The sequence below is a fragment of the Triticum urartu genome, chromosome 7A (assembly GCF_056163025.1).
Source record: "Triticum urartu cultivar PI428250 chromosome 7A, HENAU_Tu73, whole genome shotgun sequence".
Taxonomy (NCBI): Eukaryota; Viridiplantae; Streptophyta; class Magnoliopsida; order Poales; family Poaceae; genus Triticum; species Triticum urartu.
This window is the reverse complement of record NC_141879.1, coordinates 723,086,368-723,113,953: the sequence shown is the minus strand read 5'-3', so window position 1 is coordinate 723,113,953 and position 27,586 is coordinate 723,086,368. Positions and strand designations below refer to the sequence as shown.

Sequence of the window (27,586 nt, the reverse complement as noted above, 5' to 3'; positions counted from 1 at the left end):
TGATCTGTCAACAAGCCAAGACGGAGCGCACATCTCCGGCTGGACTCTTGCAACCACTGCCTATTCCTCAGAAACCATGGGCCGTGGTGTCTTTGGACTTCATCGAAAGGTTGCCTCGCTCGGGCGGGTATGACACAGTGCTGGTGGTGGTGGATAAATCCTCCAAGTACGCCCATTTTATCCCCTTGGCTCACCCCTTCACAGCCCTTCACATAGCTAAGACATTCATGAAAGAGATCTATCGACTCCATGGACTACCGCTAGCCATCATCTCGGACAGAGACCGCATTTTCACAAGCAACATATGGCAAGAACTCTTCAAGCTCTGTCGGACTGAATTGAAACTGAGCTCAGCTTACCATCCGCAAACAGATGGGCAGACCGAACGTGTGAACCAATGCCTCGAAGCTTACTTGAGGTGTGCTGTGCATTCATGTCCTGGGAATTGGTCCAAGTGGCTGGCGCTCGCGGAGTATTGGTACAACACCTCGTTCCATTCGTCGCTGGGCAGGACTCCGTTCGAAGTGATATACGGACACCTTCCGAGGGAGTTTGGAGTTGCTCAAGTGGATACGTGCACGGTCCCAGACCTCGCGGCTTGGCTTCAGGAACGGCAGATCATGATGGAACTACTCCAGCAACAGCTCAAGAGAGCGCAGGACAGAATGAAGACGCAAGCTGACCGGAAACGCACAGACAGGGAATTTGAAGTGGGTGATGTGGTGTTACTCAAGCTGCAACCGTTCATCCAAACGTCTGTTGCACAACGACCGCATCAAAAGCTGGCATTCCGCTACTATGGTCCTTACCGAGTACTCGCTCGGGTGGGGGCTGTCGCCTACAAACTCCAGTTGCCGGTGGGCAGCAAGATACATCCGGTGGTACATGTGTCGCAACTCAAGAAGGCGGAAGGAGCTTCAGTACCTATCGATTCTGACCTTCCTCCTGAGAATTCTATCTTGCAGGCGGAGCACACACCCGTCGCGGTCCTGGAAAGCAGACTGGTGCAAGTGCGCGGGGCGCCGCGGCATCGGATCCGCGTACAGTGGAGTCAACTGCCAGTTTCCTTGTCCACCTGGGAAGACCCGGATGCTCTGCAACATCAGTTTCCTGCTTCGCCGCCTTGGGGACAAGTCGGCACGCAAGAGGGGGCGACTGTCACGTATGACACCAAGGCCCCAGCTGACGCTGCGATGGAAGAGGCGACGGGCGAAGCAAAGGTACACGACAAACGCGTGACCAGTGCGCGTGTGTCGCTGCAAGTGGGCCCGGGGAGTGGGTGAGCGGGTGCGGCCTGCGTGCCGTGGGGGTTAAGTGCGGCTGCGACCGCGAGAGTGGAGATTATGATGTATTAAGATAAATCGAACGCCGAGCGAAGCTGTTCTTCCTCGCACCTCTACCAGATCCCCTTTCCCTTGATCCTTCCCCTGCCTTGATCTCCTCCTCCCCCACTTAGATCGATCGAGGGCCGTGACATGTTTACAGATCACTTAAGGCTACAGTTCAGCTCTCAGGGGGTAGTGGGGTTCAAGATAGTGTGTGGTTTGAAGTTAAACCAGACATGCAGCCAGACCGGGCATCTGGAGACTGGAGCGGTGTTCCGGTTGTACTCATCGGTGATCCTGTCCTCGACTCCTCAGAGACAGGTTGTCGATGGACGCCCTTGATCTCGAAGAGGTCGGTCAGGGGCCGCCCTGAACTGCGGTGAGTCGACCAAATTCATTGATGTTGATCTGGAGTAGTATGCGGCAAGATGTAGTAGTGACAACAACATGCATGGGTTTAAGCAAGCCAGATGTGCGACAGTGGGATTGGAGCACGCCATGCATGTACTGTATGATGATGATGCACACATGGTGAGCTGACCATCGCTGTCGCTGGTGATGAGAGCTTGCTACTCCGGTAAACTGGCTAACAACAGGAGTGGTTGTTTCGCTGGTAGTAATCCGACAAACGGGTGGTGGCGCAGTTGGCTAGCTACAAATGTTGAGTGATCCTTAGGTAGGTCAAGAATTGGAGCCTTTCTCACCCCAAACCAGTAATGTAGTGATGAAACGCTCCCTGACAACTTGGGTCGTCATGATTTCCATCTGAACTTTCAGGTGTGAACTGAGCAACTCTGAACCTGGTCTTATTTTTTTCTTTTTGTTCCTCTGCTTAATGTAATGATGATCCATGCTTGATCAGCCAGCCGTCGATGCACGGCAGTGGAACATGTGCCAGCAATCGAGCAAAGCTCTGTGCTTTCTCCCTGATCTGGAAATCCTGGAAACCGCCAAAATGGGCAAAGTTCATAAACATTTACATCACCAAAAATTAACAACCCATGAGCTTATAAGATTAAAAAAAACTACTGATTAGTATCAGCAGAATGCTACATTATAGAAAGGTTTATTCTTTAAGGTCTGCAAATATTTCTGAATTAACCGAATGAAAAGAGAAAGAAAAAATGAGCTACATACTATGAAAGAATGGGCAGAAAAAAAAAATCTCTCTGCTACTCTCAGTTCCATAATAAAACCACGAAACGAATTATGAAACGGAGGGAGTACAGACTAAGAGAGACAGACCAAAGGAAATTCAGATTATAACAGAATGAGCAGGGGCCTCCCTGAACTGCGATGAACCCACTGCATTCATCTGGTGTATGAATGTCCAGAGAAACTAACATGCGTGTGATACTGTCAGGCAAATTGCAACAGTATGCAGTAGTAACTGGTTGCAGACAGTAAGTAGCTTGGAGACCTTTCATTCGGTCTCGCTTTTCCATTGTTTTGCTCGACTTCTATACCTTGAAACAAAGCAATGTTGCCATGTGGCCTACTAATGGGATTTTTTTCTTCTTATTTACAAGAACCAATTTCGAAAGTGGGGAGAAATATTGCGGAAGAATAAAAAGGTACTTAGGCAAGCAAAACAAAAATGTTCGTGCATATGAAATAAAATGATCATGTATGTCAAAAACTGTATTCATGAATTAATTGTTTTTACAAATTTTAGAAAAACGCTTGTGGATTTTTAAATTTTCATATCTATGAAATTAAATGTTCATGTATGTCAAAAATTATATCCATGAATTAATTGCATTTACACATTTTAGAAAAAAAAACTCGTGGATTCTTATATGTTCATATCTGTGAAAAAAATGTTCATCATCTATTTCCAAAATGTAATGAACGAAAAATCCATGTATTGTTTTTTACATAGTATTAGGAATGGTTCATACATTTAAGAAATATTCATATATTAAATTATTAAAATATTAATCGCATATTTGAAAGGTTCATGTATACAAAAAAGTATATTAATATGTTAATACGTTCATTTTATTTTACAACCTCATGGAATTTTCTGAAAATATTAATATATATTTACATGAATTAAAAATCTTCATGGATTTTAGAAAATATTATATCCATGTATTAACAAATGTGTGATTTTGGTTATATCAAAATAAAAATGATAAAAATAAAATAACACAAATTTAAGGGGAAAAGAAAAATAGATAAAGATTAAAAAAACCGTTGAAAAACAGAAGAAACCAGAACGGCCACAAGAAACTAGAAAAGAGAAAGAAAAACCCAACAGAACCACCCACCTATTTGTCGCAATATAATAAGCAGGAAACAGAGAGGAGGAAAATATTTAGTATTTGGGCCCAGGAGTGGGCCCCCTTTCTTGGTAAGGCTCATTTTTTGATAAAAAAAATTGTGGATTGGGCCTAAAAAAATGTGTCTTTATTTTCCCTCTTATTCGTTTTTGTTATTTCTGTGCCTAGGGTAGAAACTGAAATTCGTTCACCAGAAGATACTTTTGGAAGGAAAAATCACACTAGGTATCTGGCAAAAGCTATTCGTGCAACTGAAATGTTACCTCGAAAAAGGACAGTTGAATGGAACCGTTTCCTTGATGCATCAACCTGATACAACCTGTGGAGAAACAATAATTGCCACTGCAAGCATTTCAAAACTTGTTTCTATTTGACTTGGCATTTCAAAACTTGTTGCAGCTAAGTCACTTCACTTAAAAGTACTCCCTCCCTTCATACACGATGGTGTTGGAATTTGCTAGTGGGCTTTTGGCCCAAAGCCTAACTAAAATTTTGAAATTCTCTTGGCCCATTCATGCACACATGTGAGTGGAATGAGTGAGGCTAAAGTTTAGTCCCACCTCATGAGTTGAGAAAGAGTTGCACCTCTTTATAAGGTGAGCTCTCCTACCACTTGTATGAGCATGAGAAGAGGAGATCTACACGCGCGCTCCTCCTCCTCGCCGCGCCGCGCCGCGGGATTGAGCCGAGCCGAGGACAGAGCTATGCACGTTGTCTATATTTTTGCTGCTCGGGAAAAATTAATGAGTCATTAGTTAATAATTAATGGACGCGTTAATTACTGAACCGTTTCCGATTCTTTTGGATCGTGACGACTCGGACGTGGGGTTTACTCCCACGACCTACCCGGCCCGCGCTAAATAGTCAGGCAGACGTCTACCCTAGCCGCCGCCGCTTCGTATGGTTTCTCACCACCGTTCCAGATCATTGCGCCGCCAAGCAAGTCTTCTCCATCCCTTCTTTCGGCGTGCACCGGGAGAAGGGGCAGCAGGCCTCCGGAACCCGCTTTTTGTGATCCTGTACGGGAGAGGGGCGATCAGGTTTTTGGGGAGCGCACTCGCGCGACTGCTGGCAGCGGCGACTTCGCGAACGACGACTTCTTCCCCGACCTCGGCAACCTCATCCTCGACGACATGGGCGACAACGTCAACGCCGGCGGTGCTACTCCCGCTACACCGTACGTGATTCTATCTTTTCTGTTCGAGATCGTGGTAGAACTTATGTTTCTAGCATGTGCCCTAGATGTGATCTGTTCATCTGCTATGTTAGTTCACATGATTAGTTCAATCTTTGCTACTATAGTCATGATTTATTTTCTGTTTATTCGGATTAAATCTCGTAGTAATTTGCTCATATTTCCAACAGATGGCACACTGAGCATTTGGAGAGATCACCGACGACATTCTGATTGTACTACTCGGTGATTCTGACCAATGGGAAGCTTATCGATGGGCGACCTCCGCATGCCGTTCGTCCCCTCGATCTCGAAAGGGTGTGGGTCAGGGGACTGGCCCAACTCTAGACATTAGTTTGAAGCCTGTGCAGAAGAAGAAGAAAATTGATGAACCAAAAGATATGCAAAGATGATTTGATTGGTGGCTAGCAAAGATAGAAAGAGCCTCACCATGCTCTGCTTTAGGCCACGGTATGGGCGTGCGCAGCAACTCGCGCGTTCCATATGCATCACAGATGTAGCACGTTTATAATTTTTGTACTCTATAGACAAGGGATTGACTATTCGTCATCTTGGGAGAGAAATAGTTATTCTTCACCCACCTCTATTTTAACATCTATGCAGCGCAATTTTATGTTTTATAAATTTTGTCTTATTTAAGACATAGAAAGAGAACGTAAGAAAACCTATAATCGTCGTCAAAAATATTTTATGTTATGTAAAATTACGAATGTAAAAACATAGTGTAAAATGTACATAGAATACAATTTTTGACCTATATTTTTTTTGTAATGCGAAATTTTATGCAGTAAATTAATATGAATGTAACTATGTGTATTTCAAATGTAATTTATTTATGAAATGACCGTAAGATTACCTCGGGTGAAGAATAACTTATTCTGCACCCTGGGTGATGAATAATAACACTACTATAGACAAATGGACAATAGCACATTTATAATTTTTGTTCCATATGCATCGCTAATTTTCCCTTAACTTTTATCCTAGTCTGAATTATTTTTTGTCCTGATTTCTATATATTTAAATTTTCACCAGTAGTATCTTCTAGGGTTGCTGTTTAAATCCTGGGAGAAGTTTTGTTTCCGTTTCAAAGTTTCGGTTGTCTGTTTTTTTCTAGGCAAACTTTCGGTTGTCTGAGGTTCAACTGGGCTTTGGATAGTCCGGTGGACCTGGGCCTGAGCAGATTCGTTCGTTCTTGTGTGGAGATAAAAAGAAACACCGTTTCCTCATTTTCTCCGACGGAATCCCCAAATCCGGCGGGCTGGCGGCGGAGCTGTGAGGGCGGGGGGGGGGGGGGGGGGGGGGGGGGGGGTGTCTCAAGGCCGGAGCGCCATCGGATGGAGGCCATGGCGCCGCCGTCCTCGTTCCTCTCCTCTTCTCCAACAACCTTCAGGAGAGTGGGACGCCGGCGTGTCCTGGAGCAACCACGGACGGAATGGGGAGGAGCTGCCGGCGAGCCCGAGTCAGGTGAGAACACTGAACCTAGAGCTGGTCTACAGGATTAGCAACCTTCTTCTCTTCTCGGACATTAGGTCCATCCATATTACGTACAACATTCAACTCTTTCCTGAGTACATACTGCATCCATCCTAATTAATTGGTTTACCAAACAAACTCTTATTCCCGGTTCAGATCCGGTTGAAGTGGGCGAGGGATTTGATAAAATGCCGCGCTCTACTTTGGTCTCTCATCATGTAGCGCCTTACACATTGTCTTTGACAAAATAACACTTCACACATTCTCGCATTAGTGGTCTTGAGCCTAACGACACTCTATCACAAAATCGACGGTATTTTTCTCTATTGTACATATATTCTAACGGTATTTTTGGGCAACTCTCTACTACTGAATTTTATCTCCACTACATTTTCTACTATATTTTTTGGTAACTTTGTTCCATGGTTTCTGTACTGTATTTTCTACCGGTTATCTACTGTCTGTGTGTGTGTGTTTTCTTTGGGGCAACTCGGTGGTGTCTAATATCGATGCTAGGAACAATTCATGTAAAGAACAAGGTGTTTTTTTTTTCTGACATGGTCACTGTGGCACATGAGCCAAGGAGAATGTAAGAAAAGCAATGCATAGAGGTGGATGAGAAGGGGTGTTTTCTTCTTCTTAGATCAGGAGCAGGTGTGCATACCTCTTTCGAGGAAGTTGAAGATATGTTATTATTAGTGTAAAGGCATGCCACTAGCCAAGTAGAAAAAAAGGCACTAGCATAAAACACGGATAAAGCTGTGATAATTGTGTGTTATTTTACTGAGTTAGCACTAGCATTTGCTTCCACTTTGATCACAAGAGAGCAAGTGCATCTTGCTCAGTCCATTTTCTTCTCCACCTCTCACTGCAATTGTGCTTCTCTGTGTGCTTGCGAGTCCTTGGTGTTCCAATGGCGGCGGCCATGGCGGCCACCATGGTGGTCGGACCACTGGTCAAAATCGTGATGGAGAAGCTGTCCAGTGAGCTCCTCGACCAGTACAAGGTGATGAAGGGCATGGAGAAGCAACATGACATATTGAGGCGCAAGCTGCTTCTCGTCCTGGACATCACCACGGACGCCGAGCATGCTGCAGCCGACTCTGAGCAGGCAGCGTCCTGCAGAGCAGGGGCGCGGCATGGCTCAAGGACATCAAGAAGGTGGCTTACAAGGCGAATGAACTCTTTGATGAGTTCAAGTACGAGGCCCTTCGTCGTAAGGCCAAAAAGGAGGGACACTACAACGACCTTGGCTTCAGTATGGTAAAACTCTTTCCCACCAACAACTGTTTTGTATTCCGTAAAAGGATGGGAAGAAAGCTCTACAGGATTATGCAGGAAATTGAGGCCCTTATGGCTGAAAAGAATACCTTTGGCTTTGGAAATCAGCAACAACAGTCGGTATCCAACCAGTGGCGGGAGATGGATGGTGATATCTTCGATCTGAAGAAAATCACCAGCAGATCTAGAGAGAAGGATAATAAGAATATCATTGATATACTAGTTGCTCAGGCTAATAATGCAGATTTGACGGTTGTTCCCATCGTTGGAATGGGGGGTCTAGGCAAGACCACGTTAGCACAACTTGTTTACAATGACCCTGAAACTGAGAAGCACTTCGATGTGCTGCTATGGGTTTGTGTCTCTCACAACTTTGATGTGGATTCTTTGGCTAAAAGTATATTTGATGCAGCTCCAAAAAAGATGGATGATGGTACAGAAGATGCTGTAAAGAAGAAGAATGATAGTACAAAAGCGGTTGCTCCCAAGAAGAAGAAGACACCATTGGATATCCTTCAGAATGTAGTGAGCGGGCAAAGGTACCTTCTTGTATTGGATGATATCTGGACACGAGAGGTTCGTAAATGGGAAAAGCTCAAGGCATGCCTTGAACATGGTGGCATGGGTAGTGTGGTCTTGACAACGACTCGTGACAAACGAGTGGCTGAAATAATGGGCACTGTCGAAGCTTATCAGCTCGAAGCTCTGGAAGATAAATGCATAAAGGAAATCATCGAGACAAGAGCATTCAGTTGTTTTCAGAGAAAAGGGGACAGGCCTGCTGTGTTGGTGAATATGGTTGGTGAGATTGTGAAGAGACGTGTTGGCTCTCCTTTAGCTGCGACAGCACTGGGCTCCGTACTGCGTACCAAGACCAGTGAAGAAGAATGGAAGGCTGTATCAATAAGAAGCAGCATTTGCACCGAGGAGACTGGAATCTTACCAATACTCAAACTCAGTTACAACAACCTGCCGTCACATGTGAAGCAATGTTTTTCTTTTTGTGCTATATTTCCCAAAGATTATGAGATTGATGTGGACAAGCTGATCCAACTATGGATTGCACATGGCTTTATTATTGAAGAAAAGCAAGTTCGTCTTGAAACCATTGGGAAACAGATTTTCAAGGAGCTGGCCTCAATGTCATTCTTTCAGGATGTAAAACAAGTCCAAGCTAGTACTATCAAGGAAACTGTAGACTCCGACTTGTGTTATTCCTGAACTACATGCAAAATCCATGATCTTATGCATGATGTTGCACTGTCCGTAATGCAGAAGGAATGTGCCTTGGCAACTGAGGAACCAAGTCAGAGTTACTGGCTTCCGAACACTGCTCGGCATTTATTTTTGTCATGTGAGGAACCAGAAGAAAAATTGAATAGTTCTCTGGAGAACAGCTCTCCGGCTATCCAAACACTTCTGTGTGATGGTTATATGGTGAGTTCGTTGCAACATCTATCGAAATATTCCTCTTTGCGAGCGTTACAGCTCTGTTCATACAGGAGATCATTTCCACTGAAACCAAAGCATCTACATCACCTGAGGTACCTAGATCTCTCAAGAAGTCATATCAAAGCACTTCCCAACGATTTCAGCATTTTGTACAACCTGCAAACTCTTAACCTCTCTGGCTGCCAATTTCTTCATGGACTTCCAAAACAACTGAAGTATATGACTGCCCTCCATCACCTTTACACTCATGGTTGCACACGCCTGAAGAGCATACCTGTAGACCTTGGAGAAGTTACATCCCTCTAGACTCTTACATGTTCTGTAGCTGGTAGTGGATCTAATTGCAGCAGTGTTGGAGAGCTTGGGAAATTAAACCTTGTTGGTCAACTAGAGTTACGTAATCTAGCGAGCGTGACAAAAGAAAATGAAGAAGCGGCAAACCTTGTAAATAAGAAGGAACTAAGAGAGCTGACATTAAGATGGAATGCTGGATGTTATGATTTTTCTCAGGAAAAAATCAGCGAAATAATGAGGATGATGCAAGAGTGCTCGCACGACTCAAACCTCATGACGGGTTGCATGCTATAAGGATACACTCCTATGGAGCCACCACCTTTCCCATATGGATGGCTATGTTGCAAAACATTGTTGAGATCCATCTTGTCGGTTGTATTAAATTGCGATGGTTGTTCAGCCATGATAGTAATTCATCCTTGGCATTTCCAAATCTGAAGGAGCTTACACTAGACCATCTTTGTTGTTTGGAGAGATGGTGGGAAATAGATGATGATGGGATGCAAAGAGAAGAGATAATGTTTCCTCAGCTTGAGAAGTTGTTTATTACTCGCTGTGAGATGCTCAGATCATTGTCAGGACATCGGACCTTCCCTAACCTGCAGAATGCTCGTATTGGGAAATGTCCGGTGTTGACAACTACAGCTAAATCACCAAAGCTCAGTGTATTAAAAATGGATGGACGTGTTGCAGAGTTGTTCCTGTGGGTAGCTAGACATATGAATTCATTAACAAATATGGAACTGACTAGCCTTGAAGTCATTACAGAAACAACCTCAGCGGCAGCTAAGCATAGTTTGAGAGAAGTGCTGGATGCCAAGGAAAACTGGAATGATCATGTTTTTCCTCTGGAAGTTTTGGTATTTAAGAACTTTAAGACAGATGTAACAGAGCTGTGTGCATGCTTTGTACACCTTCAAGATTTATCAATTTTGAGCTCCGATGTGCTCGTCCACTGGCCAGAAAAAGAGTTGGAAGGATTGGTATCCTTGAGGAGGCTTCTGATTGGCTGCTGCAAGAATCTGACTGGATATGCACAAGCTCCTGCTGAGCCATCAATATCGTCAGAAACGAGTCAGTTCCTGCCACGTCTAGAGTCTCTGCAGATATGGGATTGTAAAAGCTTGGTTGAGGTCTTCAACATCCCTGCATCTCTCAGGAGAATGCAAATTTTTGATTGCATTAAGCTTGAGTCCGTATATGGTAGGAGGCTGCAGCAGGGACAATCAGCATCGGCGATTCATCAAGGGTCATCTAGTACACTTGAGTTGTTATCATCATCATCACCCGGATCTGGGGCAGAGCATTTAGAAGAATTACGATTAATTGGCTGTCACGGCTTAAGAGGGGTCCTCTGTCTTTCCCAGTCCCTCAAGGTACTAGAAATTGAACACTGCGGTGGGTTGACATCTCTGGAATGTCGTTCAGCAGGTTTTCCATCGTTGGAGCGCCTTGGGCTTTCATACTGCTATTACATGTCATCCCTACCGGATGTGCCGCAAGCATACTCATCTCTCCAACATCTTCGCATATTTGAGTGTCCTGGTCCTACAAGCCTGCAGCAACGTCTGGGCAGCCTCCAGTGGAATACATAGATGCCCATTGTTATGGAAGTAAGCACGCAGCAATTGCCTTCTCTATTACTTACTAGTCAGTGTCAATTGTATCAGTGGTTAGATAGTAATAGCATCACTAGTAGTATTGATAGAAAATTGGAGCAAATTAGCGTTCCTTTAACCTGAATTCGTGATTTTTTTAATTTATTGCTATTCCTCTAAGTGTAAGTTTGTGCATTATTGATATGTGCAGCTACGCCAAGGCCTGTGTTTCTGAAACTGAAGACGTGGAAATATGCTAAATGTTAGAGAGCTATGAACAGAATCATGGGAATACAGGTATGGAAGTTATCACACATGTTTGTGATACAAAAACGTGCCTACAATGTTGGAACCCTTTAATTGTTCTTCTTTTGGTGCAAGAATAAGCCAGTGGAATTATAAAATAGGATGTTTCTTTGCAGAATTCTTCCAGCACATGCAGACTGATGGATGGGTGATGGACGAACTGCTTTAATAACTCGGCAGGACCTGTTGAAATTGCAAGTTCAGTAATCAGAATTCAGAAAGCTCGTCCAGCACTACGTTTAGTATCATTTTATTTCTTTCCCAACAATCACGGCCACATTCTGTCTTGGGCACCGTCAGTTCTTGTCAAAATTCTGTTGGTAGATCCCCAGTTTTATTTATGAATTCAGTACCACTATTTACAGTCAGTATTGTATTATGTTTTGACTCGTTTACACCTCTGTTTACCTAGTATTTTGATATGTACAAACATGGAGTATTGACCATCATATGTATCTGAAGCTGTTGATTTCCCCTCATCATGAACCACTTACAAATTTTCTGTACTCACTAGAGAGCTGGGATTTTAGTTTTCCAGATATGATGCTTATCACCAATTTTGCCCTACTAACTGATCTTTGAGAAAATCAACAATTTTCTGTACTCACTAGAGAGCTGGGATTTTAGTTTTCTACAATATCAGTGTGATTATATAGATAATATTACATGATGAGGTGAGTTCATCAGTCTGGAGAACAAGGCGCAAGCTGGTTCAGTGCTTTTTTTTTCAGTGTTCAGTACTAGTACGTACTGTATTTTTTTTTGGGGTGATAGTACGTACTGTATTACATCTACAGGGAAAAAAAGACCAAAATTAGAAAGCAGAAACAAGAAAGAAATCAGAACAAAGCTCTCTATAAAGTTAGGGTTCTTTAGATGTGTCATCCTAGCAGCAGCAAGCAGAGACTCCTTAATAGCAGAGAGAAGCTCCACATCATCATCTGTCATGGTCGAGGATGGCGATTATGATCTAGAGCTTCCTCCTGCACAGCGGGCATGATCCGTGCTTGATCAGCCAGCCGTCGATGCACGGCAAGGGGAACACGTGCTAGCAATTGGGCAATCTCCGCCCTTCTCCCCGATATGGAAATCTTGAAAAATACCACCAATGAGAAAGTTTAGAAGAAAAAATTGAAAAAAGTTCATTCTAAATAATCAATGAACTACTGAATACAACAGAACGGGCAAATATTCTGAATCTTTACAGGACAGAGTGAAATTAAAACAACGTAATGAATCAATTAGCTGTAGCCTGATTAAGCAGGGAGTTAAAAGGGGCTTCGATATGCTTATGTTTTATCACAGTGGGTTTCTTCAGAAGTTCAGATAGATTGTGTCGTTTTCAGGTCTGAAGGCAGACTGAGCATCCCGATCGAGATGTTGCTGATGGCCTTCCGGTTGTATTGCTTGGTGATCCGGCTTGTCGATGCATATGCCATTGGTGCCCTCGATCTCGAATGATACACCTGTGTCAGTAGAGACTGAGACATGAGACTGTCAGACAAATGACACTGCATTCATCTGCGTGTGTCCAGAGAGTCACGAACACCGTCAGACAAATGCAACAGCATGTATGATGCAACTGGTTTCAGACAATAACCGATGGCCCTGGGATCAAGTATGATGCAGATGACCACCCGCTGCACCACCCGCCAGCCAGGCCGACCACCGGTCATCTTGAATTTGGGTGTGTTTGAGAAGGGAAAAAAGAGCTTGGCTCCAATCTCTCAACATATGGTCACTTGAATTCTCAACGAGAGGTTTGAAACTAAACCTCGATTGGATATGTCTCGATGATGATTCAGGGGCCACTTCTATACATCGATTTGCTATAATAGATGCTCATCCATGTGTCATGTGCGACTTTACGTAAAATGTGTGCTATCGACCTAAGTTCACCACCTTCAACCAACAGAGGATAGTAGTGCATTAATGCAACTTTTTTTCATTGGGAAACCATTCTCTTGGCCTTACAGCTTTTGGGTCTTAATTTTTTTTTCTGTCATCAATCTTTTTCTCATCGTAGTGTTTGTTTTCCAAAGTTTTTTGCATCCCGATATCCCACTTTTCACTAATGTTGAGTGTGTTAACACACATTTTTTATTTCATCAAAAAATATTTTGCTATGCATTTGTTTTCTTCTGGACATCATTTCTTCGAATTGGTGGTTGAACAGTTTTTTATGCCGAGACGATTTGTACGTAAGAGTTATTTTTTTGTCAGGATCACAATTCTCTAAGCTGTATATGGATTGTGTGAGTATTAGCACACATAAATTTTTTGTATCCTCGGATTATTGTGCTCCAATTTTTTTTTTTGAGATGAATGGACATTTCACACGAACAGAGATTTTTTTTACATAAGGAGCATGCTTTCAAATTAAGGGAAAACAAAGAAGTGTAGGATTAATTATATTTTTATAAAAAAATCATTTTCAGTAAAGAAAAGGGGTGATTTTATTATCTAACTTATATATTTGTACATCTGATAGGTCCTCTGTTTTTACAGGCATTTTATCAGGGGTTTTATTTTATTTTTTGAAAGACAAATATCACAGTGTTTTCGATTTACTGTTTCTTTTAGAGAAGGATGAACCATCATCGTGCGAATACTGGGCCCAGTGAGGTTTCTGTTGCTCGGTGGTCCTGGGCCTAGTGGGCCTTAGCATTTGCTAAAACATATACGCTGCCTCGTCATTCCCCTTTCGAGAGAAAAAAAAACACTGCGCCCGATCCCCAATCCGACAGAACGCCGGCCGGAATCCGGCTCCGCCGTACTTCCTTCCTTGAAGCGACCACCCGGAACCATCTCCTCCGCCAGAGGCCAGGGCGCATTGCCGTAGGAGAAGGCCATGGCGCCGCCGCCCTCGTTCCTCCCTCCGGCATCCGGCAACCGTCGAGGGAGGGGGACGCCGGAGCGTGCCGTGGAGCAACCAAGGAGGATCTGCCGGCGGCTCGGGTAAGACAACGGCACCTTGAAACCCTTTAGTTTTAGCTCCATACTGCTCAGTGAGATGGAACGGCGCGAGTTCAGAGAGCTGGGCTTGCTGTTACTGTTAGCAGGGCAAATGTAATTACAGAGTGTATGAGGGTTGGTACAGGAGGGGGAGGGTGTAGGATATTGGCCTAGCTAGGTGTGTTGCTGTCCATGGGTAATGCTAATGCCCCATCAGGTTAAATTACCTTCTTGTTCTTACTGTTCTGCAGTTTCATTACCATTCCATCTTGTCTTTTGTCTGAACAGCAGAAAGTGGCGTTGACAATACAACATAATAGCATTGGTAATGAAGATGAAGAAATGGTTATCTTATAAGCAGCAAACTGGCCCCATTAGTAAAACTACAGACCATAGATTACTCACACCGTTCCTTTCGTGGTATTGTTTATTAAGTTGGCACGCATCACATTTGCTTGTTGGAGACTTGGAGTACACGAAGTCCTCAAGTCTTCTTCCCCTATGGCATCAGCGTTAGTAAAAAACAGGGAAATTGGTTATCTTATGGATAGCCAACTGGCCTCATTAGCACAGGTACAACCGATACATTACTCACATAGTTTCTGTCATATTATTGTTAATTAAGTTGGCATGTTTGACATTGCTGCACACTGATCTTGCTTACGTGGACCGTGATCCTAGACGGCAACATTTACCTACATCATAACATACTTTATATATTCATTGCTAGTTTTTGTCATCAAGTTTGCTTCTGAAACCAAAACCACAATTGCAGCTGTAGTCTGGATTTAACTGTTTGCATCTGTTGTTTCCCGCACTGTTTGTTATTCTTTTGTACTACTTCCTTTACTTCATGGATTTGTCAAGAAAGTGATGTTCTGGATCTGTCAGCAAACCCAGCTTCTGAACTGTGACTTCCGCCTTGGTTCTCTGTTGTCACGAAATCTGAACTACAAAATTGTAAATTACCATGCCATCTCATTTGAATACGATGGACATATAAGTTCCACCAATCTACACTATTTACAAAATTGTGATGTGGCATCGTTGCAGGAAGGTCCATCAAAAAGTAGACCCTTTAACACACACAAAGTATGTTGGCCATTTATAGCGGGTTGAAATTTGTGACTGCTGTCCTGGAACCTTAGCGTTTCAAAAAGGAAAAACTCTCATGGGAGCCCTGGGAGGCTGTGATTTGAGGTACTCCATCTCAAGAAGATCGACCACCTCCACGACGACATAACCTGACGCAGCCTTGTAAGAGGCGTCAACAGCCTACGGAGCAATTATGGGTAGCGCAAGATGAGATGGTTGTTGGTCAGAAGAACTTTCCTCCCGACGATGGAGCAGAATGTGTTGGAGAAACCAAACTAATCCTGAAAGATGCTGTACGGAAGCAGAGTTATTTTATTAAGTACTCCCTCTGTAAACTAATATAAGAGCGTTTAGATAGTGATCTAAACGCTCTTATATTAGTTTACAGAGGGAGTACAAGTGTACAAGCGTTGTTTCTATATTCTTGTAGCGGGTGGAAGCAATCAATGGAACCAAACACATCCACATGTACCTCTCCCAGAAAGTCAATTAGCTAGCATTTGCTTCCATCTTCCTCGCAAGCAAGCAAGCTTCTTCTCCACCTTGCACCGCATTGGTCCTTCCCCGTGTTCTTGCGAGTCCTTGGTGTTCCAATGGCAGCGGTGGTGGCCACCATGGTGGTCGGGCCACTGGTGAAAATCGTGATGGAGAAGGCATCCGGCAGCCTCCTCGACCAGTACAAGGTGATGGAGGGCATGGAGGAACAACGTGAGATCCTGGAGCGCAGGCTGTTAGCCATATCGGACGTCATCACTGACGCTGAGGAGGTGGCATCTCACAGAGCAGGGGCGAAGGCTTGGCTCGAGAAGGTCAAGAATGAGGTTTACCTGGCGAATGAAGTCTTCGATGAGTTAAAGTATGAGGCGCTTCGTCGTGAAGCACAAAAGAAGGGGCACTACAAGGAGCTTGGCTTCGATGTGGTAAAACTCTTTCCCACTCGCAACCGTTTTGTATTCCGTAACACGATGGGAAGAAAGCTCCGCAAGGTTGTGCGGTCCTTTGAGGTCCTTGTGGATGAAATGAATAAATTTGACTTCATACGTCATCAGCTACCGCCCGTATCCAACCAGTGGCGGCAGAATGATCAGGATATCTTTGATCCGAAGAAAATCATCAGCAGATCGAGAGCCAAAGATAACAAGAAAATTGTTGATATACTAGTTGGTCAAGCTAACAATACAGATCTCACAGCTGTTCCCATCGTTGGAATGGGAGGTCTGGGCAAAACCACGTTAGCTCAACTTGTTTACAATGACCCTGCAATTCAGAATCATTTTGATGTGCTGCTATGGGTGTGTGTCTCTGACAGCTTTGATGTGATCTCTCTTGCTAAAAGTATAATGGAAGCAGCCCCGGAGAAGGATTATGGTGAAGAAGCAGCTGCTTCCAAGAAGAAGAAGACACCTCTAGATAGCCTTCGGAATGTTGTGAGCGGGCAAAGGTACCTCCTAGTCTTGGATGATGTCTGGACACGAGAGGTTCATAAATGGGAACAACTCAGGGCCTGCCTTGAACATGGTGGCATGGGTAGTGTGGTCTTGACAACAACTCGTGATGAAGGAGTTGCAGAAATAATGGGTACTATTGAAGCTTATAATCTTGGAGCTTTGGGAGCACAATACATAGAAGAAATTATCAAGACAACCGCATTCAGCCGTTTCAAAAAGGAAGAGGAAAGGCCCGCCGTGTTGGTGAGTATGGTTAGTGAGATTGTGGAGCGATGTGCTGGGTCTCCTTTAGCCGCAGTGGTGTTGGGCTCTGTGCTGCGCACCAAGACCAGTGAGGAAGAATGGAAGGCTATATCAAACAGAAGCAACATTTGCGCTGTGGAATCTGGAATCTTGCCGATACTCAAGCTTAGTTACAATGACTTACCACAATATATGAAGCAATGCTTTGCCTTTTGTGCTATATTTCCCAAAGATTATGAGATTGATGTGGAAAAACTGATCCAACTATGGATTGCACATGGCTTTCTTATCGAAGAAAAACAAGTTCGTCTTGAAACCGTTGGGAAACAGATTTTCAATGAGTTGGCCTCAAGGTCATTCTTTCAGGATGTGAAGCAAGTCCAAGCCACGGTCAAGGAAATGGAAGACCCCGGGTCGTGTTATTGCAGAACTACATGTAAAATCCACGACCTTATGCATGATGTTGCATTGTCTGTAATGGAAAAGGAATGTGCCTTGGCAACCGAAGAACCAAGTCAGAATGAGTGACTTCGAAACACTGCTCGTCATTTATTTTTGTCATGCAAGGATCCAGAAAGAAAATTGAATAGTTCTCTGCAGAAATGCTCTCCAGCTATCCATACTCTTTTGTGTGATGATTATATGGGAAGCTCGTTGCAGCAACTATCAAAATATGGCTCTTTACAAGCACTAAAACTATGTTTAGGTTTATCATTTCCGCTAAAACTAAAGCATCTACATCACCTGAGGTACCTAGATCTCTCAAGAAGTCATATTGAAGCACTCCCCGAAGATATGAGTATTCTGTACTGCCTGCAAACCCTGAACATCTCTGGCTGCAAATATCTTGGTGAACTTCCAAGACAACTCAAGTACATGACGTCCCTCCGTCACCTTTACACTCATGGTTGCCCACAGTTGAAGGGTGTGCCTAGAGACCTCGGAAATCTGACATCCTTACAAACACTTACGTGTTTTGTAGTAGGCAGTGGCTCTCATTGTAGTAATGTTGGAGAGCTCATGAATTTAAACCTTGGTGGTCAACTACAACTACATAATGTAGAGAACATGACAGAAGAAGATGCAGTAGCTGCTAACCTTGTGAATAAGAAGGAACTGAGAGAACTGACATTAAGATGGTCCACTGGAGAGAATGATGCAAGAGTGCTGCTGCAGAATCTCAAACCTCATGATGGGCTTTATGCTATAAGGATACACAACTATGGATCCACCACCTTCCCAGCTTGGATGGTTATGTTGCAAAACATTGTTGAGATCCATCTTTTCTCTTGTCATAAACTGCAGTGGTTATTCAGCCGTGACTGTGATACATCCTTCGCATTTCCAAATCTAAAGCAGCTTACACTAAAAAATCTTTCCTGTTTGGAGAGATGGTGGGAAATAGATGATGCTGGGATGCAAGGAGAAGAGATAATGTTTCCTCAGCTAGAAAAGTTGTTTATTCGTAACTGTGAAAAGTTAACAGCGTTGCCAGGACAATCAACATTCCCTAACCTCCAGGATGTTTATATTAAAAAATGTCCACTGTTGACAACTGCAGCTAAATCACCAAAGCTCAGTGTATTAACAGTGGAAGGAAGTGAGGCAGAGTTGTTCCTGTGGGTAGCTAGACATACGACTTCATTGACCAAGCTGAAACTGCAGAGCCTTGAAGAAAGTACAGAAACATCGTCGGCAGCGGTTGAGCGTAGTTTGAGGGAAGTGTTGAACATCAAGGAAAAATGGAATGGTCATGATTTTCCTCTGGCACTGTTGGTGTTAAAAAACTTTAAGTCAGGTGTAACAGAGTTGTGTGCATGTTTTGTACACCTTCAAGATCTGTCAATTTTGAGGTCTCATGCGCTTGTCCACTGGCCAGAAAAAGAGTTCCAAGGATTGCTATCCTTGAGGAAGCTTGTGATTGACAGGTGCAATAATCTGACTGGATATGAACATGCACCTGCTGAGCCATCAACTTCATCAGGAACGAGACAGCTCCTGCCACGTCTAGAATCTCTGACGATAACAAATTGTAGCTTGTTGGTTGAGGTCTTCAGCATCCCCTCCTCTCTCAGGAGAATGGATATTAGTGGTTGCGGAGTCCTTGCATCCATATACAGCAGGAGGCTGCAACAGGGACAGTCAGCGATTCATCAACAGGGACAGGAGGTGTTATCATCGTCGTCACCCGGAGCTTGGGCAGAGCATTTAGAAGAACTAACATTACGGTATTGTCATAGCTTAACAGGGGTCCTCCATCTTCCCCAGTCCCTCAAGCATCTAAGGATTCGATGCTGCGGTGGGTTGACATCTCTGGAATCCCGCTCAGGAGATCTCCTATCATTGGAGTTCCTCGAGCTTGTGGGATGCAATACCTTGTTGTCCGTACCAGATGGGCCGCAGGTATACTCATCTCTCCAATATCTTGGCATTAGAAGTTGCCCCGGTTTGAAGACGCTCCCTACAAGCCTGCAGCAACAGCTGGGCAGTATGCAGGAGGAATACATAGATGCCCATGATTATGGAAGTAAGCTTGCAGCAGTTACCTCTCTAATAGTACTTCTTACTAGTGAGTATTAAATGTATTAGCTAGATAATGACAATAGCATCATTTCTAGTACCGAAGAAATTTGGAGCAAATTAAATGTTCTTCTAACTTAAATTCGTCATTTTTTGATTTATTGATGTTCCTCTAAGTGTAAGTTTATGCATTATCAATGTATGCAGATACGCGGAGGCCTACGCTGCTGAAACCCAAGACGTGGAAATATGCCATCCGGAGAGATTAGGGAGCTATTAAGAGAATCACAGGAATACCAGTATGGAAGTTTTCCCCCAGGTTTGTGATCTAAAAACATGCCTATACTGCTGGAACCCTTAAAGTGTTCTTCTTTTTTGCAAGAATAAGCTGGTGGGATTATAAGATCTGATGTTTATTTGCAGACTTCTTCCAGCACATACAGACGGGGAAGAAATCACTTGGAGGAGAAGTATTCTTTTGCAAGACTCAACAAGTTGTTACAATGTTGAACAGCGAAATCAGTAATCAGAAAGCACCGCTATAATACTATTGTAGTGTATCTCTTTTCCAACAAGCACGATGACATTCTGCCCTGGGCAGAGTCAATTTATTTGTCGAAATTCTGTCACAGTTTTCCAGTTTTATTTATGGACTTGTATAGCAGTACCACCATTTAGAGTCAATATACTCTGTTTACCATGCATAACAGTGCTGCTATTATTGACTTGTAAATACACGTGCTGTTAGTTATGGACCATCATATGTATATTTGAAGCTGTCGATTTCCCCTGATACTCTGCACTAGGAATATTGTTCTGATGGTCATCCAAACCAATTCTATGAATGGCCGGCAGAAGTCCACATCGATTGTTTCTGGAGCCTAGCTTGGACAGACTTTTTTTTTTGCGGGCAAGCTTCGACAGATGATGTTGGTTAAATTCCTGGATCTTTTTTGGACATTGATCTTGTAGGCAATATTACTATTGGACCGTGTTTGCAATGTGTCGGAATCATGGAACTTGAGATTTTGGTTCGTCAATATCAATGTGTTGTTCCTTCTTTTTTGTGTCTGAGAATCTGTGGATTGTGTAACAGATATCAAGATGAGAATTGAGGGACCTTTTTTGCATATCTGTGGTAGATGACTCTGTTTGCACATTACAGAACATTTGTGTCGAGATATCTCCCATGTTTCAAACCTCAGGGCCTTTTGTTTGGTGTACTAATTTGCTGTCATATCATGTCTTTGAACCTGCATATCGCCAGCATATGTGTTGGGTGAAATTCAGGTCTTGTTGTAGATGCTGCTCTATTGGTACCAACTTTTTAAAATGGAGAAGCAAACCAAGTGTGTTTTTTTGCGTGTCAGCAAACCAAGTGTTTGATGACATGATAAAGGAACGTCGGCAACCGTGAGATCAAATGGATTCTCACCAAGTGTTTGGGAATACTCATGAAAAAGTGCGCTTCTAATTATTCCTCACTCTTTTTTCTTCCTAATTTATAAAATATCTGTACCGCATAAAACAGGGGACTCATTCTGGAGATGTGATATAAAAGGAGGGGAAGAGTTTTCCAAGTGGATCATGGTTTTGTATGTATGATTTTAAAAGCTACAAAAACTTGAATTTCATAAAAGATTTTCCTTTGTAAGAACAGTGCAGGTCCAGCTCAAAAAAGAAAGAAAGAGAACAGTGCAAGTTCTTCTACTAAAAAAAGAACAGTACAAGTTTTTTTTTTGAGGGGTCACCACTACATTTTATTTAAACATCAATAATGTCTGGTACAAGTAAAAATTCAGGAATGGTGGATAACCAAATGTGCCTCCCTACGGCTAAAGTGACCGAGCCTTTCGCTAGATCGTGTGCTTCAAAATTTGCATTTCTTCCTTCATGAATAACTTCAGAGTAGGTGAACCGCTGCATTCTTTTCTCGACGTCCCTCATAATTGGTGCTGAAACTCCTAGAAAATTGCTCGACAGGTGATTAACAGTTGGTAGACAATTAGTAGCGATTAAAACTCTGAATATGGGTACGTCTTGGCGGCTCACGCGTTGGGCACACATCAAGCTTTCCGCGACTCCAAAAAACTAAGGTTTTCTGCCTCCCGCCGGCGCCGGCGTCGGTCCGTCCCTTCTCCGATGACCTTAGGGTTCCTAGCTGAAACACTACATGTATCTGAAGCTATAGCTGAAACTCTGCACTAGGAATAGTGCCATGCCGTCCGACCCATCTTAATTTATCTGATTTTTTTTACTGGATCCCTCACTAGAGTGAGGTTTATGCTTTAAGGGCTGTAAACATTTCTAAATTAACAGAATGAGAAAAGAAACTAAAGATGGGCTACAGACTATGAACAAATGAGCAGATTTTTTTCTTCTCTACTACAGACTAAAAGAGACAGACCAAGGGAAGTTCATCAGTACCCCGCACAAAAAAAGGGAAGTTCAGAATGTTCGTAGACAGACATACTGATGAAATGCCAAAAGAAATACAGATTATAACAGAATAGCAGAAATAAGAAGAAAAGAAGAATTCATAAAAAGGAATGAGCAGAAATTCAGAGTGTTCGCATCACATAGTGCACTGAGACGGTGCGCACTCAGTCGTCGACCAATTAAGGGGATAGTGAGTTTCGAAGATAATGCGTGGCTTAAATCAGACATGCCGGCAGACCGAGCATCCGGAGGGAGAGGTCACCGACGGCCTTCCTTCCGGTTGTACTCCGCGGTGATCCCTGAACTGCGATACGTGTCCACTGCATTCATCTGTATGTCCAGAGGAACATGCGTGACAGATACTGTCGGGCAAGTGCGGCTGGATGTAGTAACTGGTTTAAGCAAGCCAGATGTGCGACAGTAGCTTTGTTTCATGCCATGCATGCATGTACGATGATGCAGTCATGCAGACATGGGTCGCATATGGTTGGTACTCCGGCAAACTGGGGAATCAATTACACCTAAGGTACATCTACATGAGGCTAAGCAACAGGAGTGGTTGTTTCGCTGGTAGTCCAAGAAAGGGGTGGTGGCGCAGTTGGCTAGCGCGTAGGTCTCATACCTAATCTAATTGAGAGGTCGAGAGTTCGCATCTTTGTGCCAACTGCCAAGACAGCGGCAAAGAATCTCTACTCTTAATGGACGAATTGGTTGAATAGTCCCCCCCACTTTCAACCGGTTTTTCTTCGTCCCACCTCCCACCAGCCCCTCCCACCGGTTTTTCTCTTTTCTCGTCTGACCGGCAATACCCAACGTATTTATGGTAATCAATCATAAATAATCCACGTATAGTAATAAATCAATCCAGGTATGGTAAGGTCATAACTCAGGAAATTTTGAATATGGTAATTATATGGTAATAAATTTAAATTACCCCAAAGGCTATCAATCCAGGTATGGTAAGGCCATAACTCGGGAAATATCGAATATGGTAATAAATTTAAATTACCACCAGGTATGGTAAGGCTATCCACGTATAGTAATAAATCATAATTAATCCACGTATAGTAATAAATAAATCCAGGTATGGTAAGGTCATAACTCAGGAAATTTTGAATATGGTAATTATATGGTAATAAATTTAAATTACCCCAAAGGCTATCAATCCAGGTATGGTAAGGCCATAACTCGGGAAATATCGAATATGGTAATAAATTTAAATTACCACCAGGTATGGTAAGGCTATCCACGTATAGTAATAAATCATATAGTAATAAATCATAATTAATCCACGTATAGTAATAAATCAATCCAGGTATGGTAAGGTCATAACTCAGGAAATTTTGAATATGGTAATTATATGGTAATAAATTTAAATTACCCCAAAGGCTATCAATCCAGGTATGGTAAGGCCATAACTCGGGAAATATCGAATATGGTAATAAATTTAAATTACCACCAGGTATGGTAAGGCTATCGATCCAGGTATGACACGCCCTCACCTGATCACCTATCACAATCTCCAGCCCCACGCACGCACCAAAGAACCCACCCGGCAGCAAACTCAGCTCCTCTCGATCCCCTCGAGTAAACGCCGCCGCCGTCGTGCGATCTTCCTGACACAGACGCCGTCGCCGCCTCCTTCCCACCTACGGCGTCCCCCACGTCCATGGTGACGGCGCTCGTGTCCTACACTGACCCTCCGCCTCATATAGGTTGGTCGTTGATGGAGTGGGATGTGCCGCTGCGGTTTGGGGAGGCGCAATCATGATCTGGTTGGGATCTCAGTGTGGACTCGTTCTCTGCGATGAAGGATGGCGCTGCCTCCCTGGCAAATGGGATCGGAGGAAGGGGCTCTACGTCGTGAATGTCGGCGAGGCAGCGGCCGAAGGCGAGCCCGACGGTGAGCACGGGTGTTCGTCCCATGAAATAGGCGGCCACGGAGGGCGGATCTGAGGCCACCCCAATCGCCGGTGGCCCTTCCTCCCATCGCTCATCACCTCCATTCTCTCTCTCCTCTAAATCTTTGTCGCCCCTGCCTGATTCTGGCCGACGCCATCCGGCTCTCGCATCGACCACCACCAGCACGACTGCGGACGAGGCGCAACCGCAGACGCCGCCGCCATCCTCATCCACCTCCTCCACCATCCTTCCCAGCCGTCGTCGGGGGCACCCGCCATCTGCGCTCTAGCCCACCCGCTCCCTCCTATCCCCTCCCCCTGCCTGCCAGCCCCGTGATCCATCGCACAGATGGCAAGTACTACAGCGACCTCCTCCCCAGCGGATCCGGCCTCCTCCGATGGAGATCCATCCTGGGCACCGCCTTATTCTCATGCGTGCACGTCTATATCAACGTCTCATTCCACCTCACCTGAGCCTTTACCTTCCCACCTCTGCTTCAGATCCACATCACTTTGCAAGGTATGTGCTTGATTGTTCCGAACTGGATCGATGGATTGTGCAAGGTACTTTGGGTGTCGTCATTGACGGCAATTGTCACGCCATGCTACCATCGGAGGGGTCCCTCATCGATGATTAGGGTCTTCCGAACTGCACGAGCTCCATTGAGAAGGATGTTTTTAATTTTGGTTTTGCCTACATGCTTTCTTTGCCTGTATCTACTTAGCTAATGTCTTCTTATAGATAGTAGCTGCTGAAGTGGTGATCAAAGTTGTTCACTATAAGGAAACAACCATGATAACAAAAGTGTATATTCCCTGACCTTTGACCTGAAGTACTTTTTCATTAGAAACTTGCAACAACCAGGCATTGAAATTAGCAACAGCTTCGTACGTACTGAACTAATTTGCAGCAAAACGTACTGAACTAAGTTAGGTTATGCTCATCGTTCCAACATGCTTAGTGATAACCACCTAGCAAGCTGATCAAACATGAAAAAATTGAAGTGCTACTGCTAATCGTACTATTCTGAATGTGAAAAATCTATTTAATTGGCTCTTCTCTAATTGTACACTTGCATAAATCTCAGATCTTGCAAATTACAGTATAACCATAAAAGTCATGCTTTGACTCCTATAGGGCCTTTTGCACTTTAATATGACTAATAATTTGCCTTAATATCACAGATTGTATTACTACCTTTCTAAGTGAATGACATTCAAGAAGGTCATTAAATAAAACCAAGAAATCCTTCTGGTATTGGAGTGTAGGAAAGTTGAGACTATAAAACCAAAAGGTTATATTTACGTTTATTAGAGAAGGTTCTTTACTTTTTATAGGAAAACACAAAATGTTGCGATGTAGAGTCTAGGTGGTGGGCCTCCTTGATCCACTTGGTGGATGAGGGCGACTCCGGTCCTGGCACCCATAGTGCCAGTGATCCAAAAATCATAGGGCCTAGATATAGCTCTAGCAGACGTATGCGGCTTGCGCATCGAGCTTGGTCGTCTCGAGCATGGAGATAGGCGAGTTGTAGACCAAGAGCTGGTACAAAGATAGGCGAGTTGTAGACAAGAGCTGGTGGGCAGCAAGAAACGCATGCACACCAAAGAACAAATCTGAGTCACATGCCTACTTCTATTGGTTTCTACAAAGAGCGGCTAGCTTAGATCTTAGACCAGTCGGTCACTGTCGAGGTCGCCAAGGTGATCTTACAGCACCGCCGTGGGGATTTCTCATGATTTTATGTAGGCAAGCCGCAAGCGGTGGTGGTGATTGGCTGGGTGGTGTCGCTGCCTTGGGAAGAGACGAAGTGATGGTAAAAGTAAGCAGGATCCGATGATTCTTCCGTGGGGATAGCCAAAGTCAAGATGTCGACTACAGACTCGTCGCAGACTTGCAGTGAACCTGGATGCGGCGAGCCTGATTTGTGGATCGATGGCAGGTCTTGACTTTGTTAGGCTGGGATTGGATGGTTGCGGAGGGTGGTGTGCTTGGTTGGGTTCCCATGGAAGAATGTGGCCTCCTCGTGGATCTGGTCATGCCCATCCTAGAGAACATTGTGTCCCTAGCTCCCTCGAGGAGCAAGGACAGTGCAAGCGGCAGCAGGGGGTAGGGGTAGATGTGGGGAGGGATGTCGGAGGCTGCTCGAGGTCATCATGATGAAACCCTTAACGTCCCATCTTTATCAATGGAAGTGGAAGAGCACGAAGTCGAGATTGGATAGGAGTTTGAGTTCTTTTTGGCACCGATCGGTTCCCCACTTTAGAGATGTATTTTTTTTGCGTGCGAGCAAACAGTGGGTTGATTCTAAAAGGGATAGGCACTTTTCAACAGAAGTGCATGACGGACCAAAAATATGACCTCATTTTATTCGTTTGATAGATATCGTATTATTCGTTGTTGTTCGTTCGGTGAAATTTCCTAATATTTGATTGTTGTGTTTCTAATTAGAGCACCCCATAATCACCCAATATAAGGGGATGATAAATGAAAGATACTGATTATAAATTTTGAAGAGCCCGTGGCAACGAACGGGCGTTATACTAGTATACCTAAATTCTTAAAAGCAAAGCTTTGCTCGTTAGACGTCCCGAGCAAACGCCATCGCGAATCGTCGGAAAACCGTGCGCTCGCGTCCAGGTGTTCCACTGTCCGAACCGCCGCGCAGATGCCTCGCTGTCCTCCCGGTCCTACCACTAGCCCACTCCGCCGCACCACTCCCCCAACCCACCGAACGGCTCGCATTTCAAAAACTGCTTCCGTTTCTCTCCTCCTCTCTCGCCGATTTCTCGCAACAAATCCACTCCTCGTCGGTGATTTTGGTGCGATTCTCCGTTGCGAATTTGCGGCGCGGCAGTTTTTGAGGTACGGGGAGGCGACGTAGGCGTCCGGGGGGTGGAAGGGGGTGCAGAATCCACGGCTCATCTGCGCCTGCAGGGGTAGCGGACGTAGGGGTTTCCATCGGCGGCGTGGTTAGCTGTGGAGGGAAGAGAAGGCGAGGGACGCGCGGCGGTGGGTTCGCTGTAGCGGCGACGCGGCCTTCAGCAACCGGCGCTCGTCTGTCTAGGTCGTGACGCGGTAAGCATGCCCCCGCTTTCTCTCGTTTTTGCTATATGAGGTAGGAATTGCTAGATGCGCTCGTTGTTGATTTTTCCCCTCCTAAGTGCGTGATGCGGCAAGGCGTTCTGGGTCGTCGTTTTCTCAGTTTGTGACGTGGTTAGGGTTGGGGATCTGTGGATCTAGCATCTTCTGCTTGCGAGATAGATGACGGCGAGGCCGATATATGAGAGGTTGATGAGGTTGATACCCCGTTGCATAGTTTCCCCAACTAAGGTTGAGTTGCCAAGATTTTTACATGCCTTTTTTGCCTGTAGGTTGTATGGTAGTTGCCAGTTTTTCAAGCCGAAATTGCTTTTTCATCCATGTTTTTAGTTTCTGCATCCTTCTGAAATATGTGAAGCATTATATAGGGCATCTAGATATGTTGTTGCATCCTTAGCAATGTATTTGTTTGGTGTGCATTGGAAGGCGTTTTTGCCTGGGCCGTGCCTGGACTTTGTGTCTGAGTTTTGACAGTATATCCAAAAAGTCATCTGGATTTGTTGTTTTAACGACAACACATGCCTCAGTTTTTGCCAATGAACGATCCTAGTATGTTAACAGCAACAACACACCCCTTATATGATTGCTGTTTTTTGTTTCTTTTTTTCTGTATGCGCACAATTTCAGAAGGTGATTTGCCTGGTTTTTATGTGATTTCGCCAATATTTTG

The 27,586-nt window shown here is 44.2% G+C and overlaps 1 protein-coding gene and 2 pseudogenes across 2 annotated transcripts; all 3 read left to right on the top strand.

The window, feature by feature from the left end:
* The first annotated feature begins 6,143 nt into the window (after positions 1-6,143).
* LOC147962257 (disease resistance protein RGA2-like) lies at positions 6,144-9,190 on the top strand (annotated as a pseudogene).
* Positions 9,191-9,309: 119 nt separating this feature from the next.
* LOC125520110 (uncharacterized) lies at positions 9,310-11,173 on the top strand (annotated as a pseudogene). Its single transcript, XR_015610172.1, has 2 exons — positions 9,310-10,921; positions 11,118-11,173. The product of XR_015610172.1 is annotated as an uncharacterized LOC125520110 (transcript).
* Positions 11,174-15,727: 4,554 nt separating this feature from the next.
* Positions 15,728-20,146, top strand: LOC125526714 (disease resistance protein RGA2). Its single transcript, XM_087534597.1, is given in 3 exon segments — positions 15,728-19,480; positions 19,681-19,792; positions 19,897-20,146. Coding segments are annotated over 2 exon segments (3,687 nt in total). The 5' UTR covers positions 15,728-15,855; the 3' UTR covers positions 19,743-19,792; positions 19,897-20,146.
* The last annotated feature ends 7,440 nt before the right edge of the window (positions 20,147-27,586 follow it).